A 2,386-nucleotide genomic window follows, 5' to 3' on the forward strand; every position below is an offset into this window, starting at 1 on the left:
TCAGATTTCTGGAACAAAACTAATATTTTGCACCACCAATATATTTTTTTGTTTGTGTTTTTGCTTAATTAATTGTCATGATTGATTTTTGTGATGTGCATTTTTGCTAATATTCTCAATATCACAAGGTAAGTTTTTACTACTACTATTACTATTATTTCTACCAGGACCGGATTAAGGCATGGGTTTTTATGGGCTACAGCCCAGGGGCCTTTGCCAGCTGGGGGGCCTAACAAAGATGAAAAGCCTTTTTTTATGCATTATATATAATGTTGTTGTTTTTTTCAAAATCCCGGCAATCTACTTCTTCAGTTATTGGGGCTGCCCCTGGTCCAAAGGGGACGACCCCGACTGTCACTGTCTCTGCATCCCTTCCCATTCCCTTCAGGCAGATAGCAGCAAATCTCATGTGGGTATATTAAAATTAACATTTGTCAAGAGATTTTTGCCCAATCCGATATTACTTGGGGCCTCACAGTACCCATAACCAATGGGCCTACTTTGTCTTAATCTGGTCCTGACTACTACTACAACTACTACTAAGTCTAATAATAATAACAATAAGAATAATAATAATAATACATTTTATTATTAGTATACATTTGATTGAAATTCAATTAAATGAATACAAGATTTTCATGTTTTAAAACAGATGCTGAACTCGTCTGAAGGAACCAATTCTAGGATTATTGGCTCCCCATTCACTGCATCTTCTATACTCTCCAGGTCTCAGGTAGTATTGACGTCCCCTGTAGTTGGGCTCCTCATAGAACATCCAGTATCCATCATGTACATGGGCAGAGTGGATGTCATTGTAGCGGAATTGCTCATAAACATGAGGACAATCTTCAGTAAACTCCATCATCTGACCTTTAAAGTCTTCCTTTTCATAAACCCTTAATCTGAAGGGCCCACGGTGCTTTATATAAATAAAACATTACATTATGAAAAAGAAAAACACTCCTTTAATTGGTGTAATAATTTGTTTGGCATAATGTTGGTTAACTCTTTGTGTACCAAAATCAACCTACTATATTACACTACAAATAAAGACTTCAAATGAAAATGACAATCAAACCAACATTACAAATGGAAATTATTCATAAATAGTCATTTTCATGTTGTTTACCTGTGGAGTCAAGCGACAGGATCTGATAGAATCATTGAATCCCAGCCACTGTTGGAAATCAGGATATTCTCCTTTCCTAAGGAAGTACTGGTGTCCTTTGTAGTTGGGCTGCTCATAGAGAATCCAATTTCCATTCTCCACTTGGATGGAGTTACAACGATTGAAGTATGAAGACAAATCAGAGGATTCAGAGTTACACTCGTAGGAGCGACCCTGAAAGTTCTTGTCCTCGTAAAAGACAATCTGTGGAAATGTTGTTTTATTTTTATCAATTCCCAGTTTGAAAAATAATGTAATAGCATGTATAACTGGCAACATGTGCAATGCATTTTAGATGTTTTTTGTTTTTTTAATTAGTGACAAGGCTACAGTTTTATCTAAAACAGAAGATAGGCTTTTTTATTTCCTTTAATTTTCTCTTAAAATGTTAGACATTGCCAACTGTTTGCTATAATTAGGTTCTGTAACAGAGTAGCAGATTAGTTATATTGAGAGATAAAAATGTAAATATCTCTTAAGATCATGACAAAATTACAGTACCTAACATAGACTGAAAATTAATATCCCATTCTTATTGTATTGTAAAATAAAGTTAACTTGCCTTAACCATCTTGACTGGAGATCTGGTACTGGAGCTGTGAGCTGTTTTAAGGGTCAGATTGGAAGCCCTTTATATATCTGGTACTGCTGATGCATGCAATGCAAGTGTTGCTGACCTTTTTTCTGTTAACTATAGAAAATGTATAAGCCTTGTGATTTGTGCATGTGACTACTCTGCATTTATTTCTATTGTTACACTGAATTTCATCTGTTTCCCACATATGGACTGGAAAGCTGTGTTTCATATTAGAAAACAGATTGCTAATGGTCAGGGTTATGTTTATAAGTAGAAGAAAACTATAAATGGAAAAAAACAAAAAAAATATATTTTAACAACAATGCTTTAATAAACCAATAGCATTACATTTGCAAATAAAATACAAATAATTTTATCAGAAAAAGACTGACAGGGACAGAGCACCGTGATAAATAATAGCAGCATCAACTATTTACAATACTAAATACATTATATTTACTAGAAAAACATTTCTAAGGAGCACATGCTGTTCAAAGTGAGATATTATTAAAAACTTGAACTCTAGTTACCAGGCATTATTCTCACTTTATTGAAAAAAAGTATGGTAGCACAATTTTAGGCTGAATAAAGGTCTCTAAGTGTAATTTGTGAATATGAAAAAAATGTGTCCCAGATCTACC

The 2,386-nt window shown here is 34.0% G+C and overlaps 1 protein-coding gene across 1 annotated transcript; it reads right to left on the bottom strand.

Annotated features, from left to right (window-relative positions):
* Positions 1-643: 643 nt before the first annotated feature.
* Positions 644-1,447, bottom strand: LOC142098536 (gamma-crystallin 1-like). Its single transcript, XM_075181373.1, has 2 exons — positions 1,130-1,447; positions 644-919 (listed from the first exon to the last, which is right to left on the bottom strand). Exons 1-2 carry the CDS (start codon positions 1,445-1,447, stop codon positions 644-646), a joined length of 594 nt encoding a protein of 197 aa, XP_075037474.1.
* Positions 1,448-2,386: the final 939 nt, after the last annotated feature.

Source organism: Mixophyes fleayi, chromosome 7, assembly GCF_038048845.1.
Source record: "Mixophyes fleayi isolate aMixFle1 chromosome 7, aMixFle1.hap1, whole genome shotgun sequence".
Lineage (NCBI taxonomy): Eukaryota > Metazoa > Chordata > Amphibia > Anura > Limnodynastidae > Mixophyes > Mixophyes fleayi.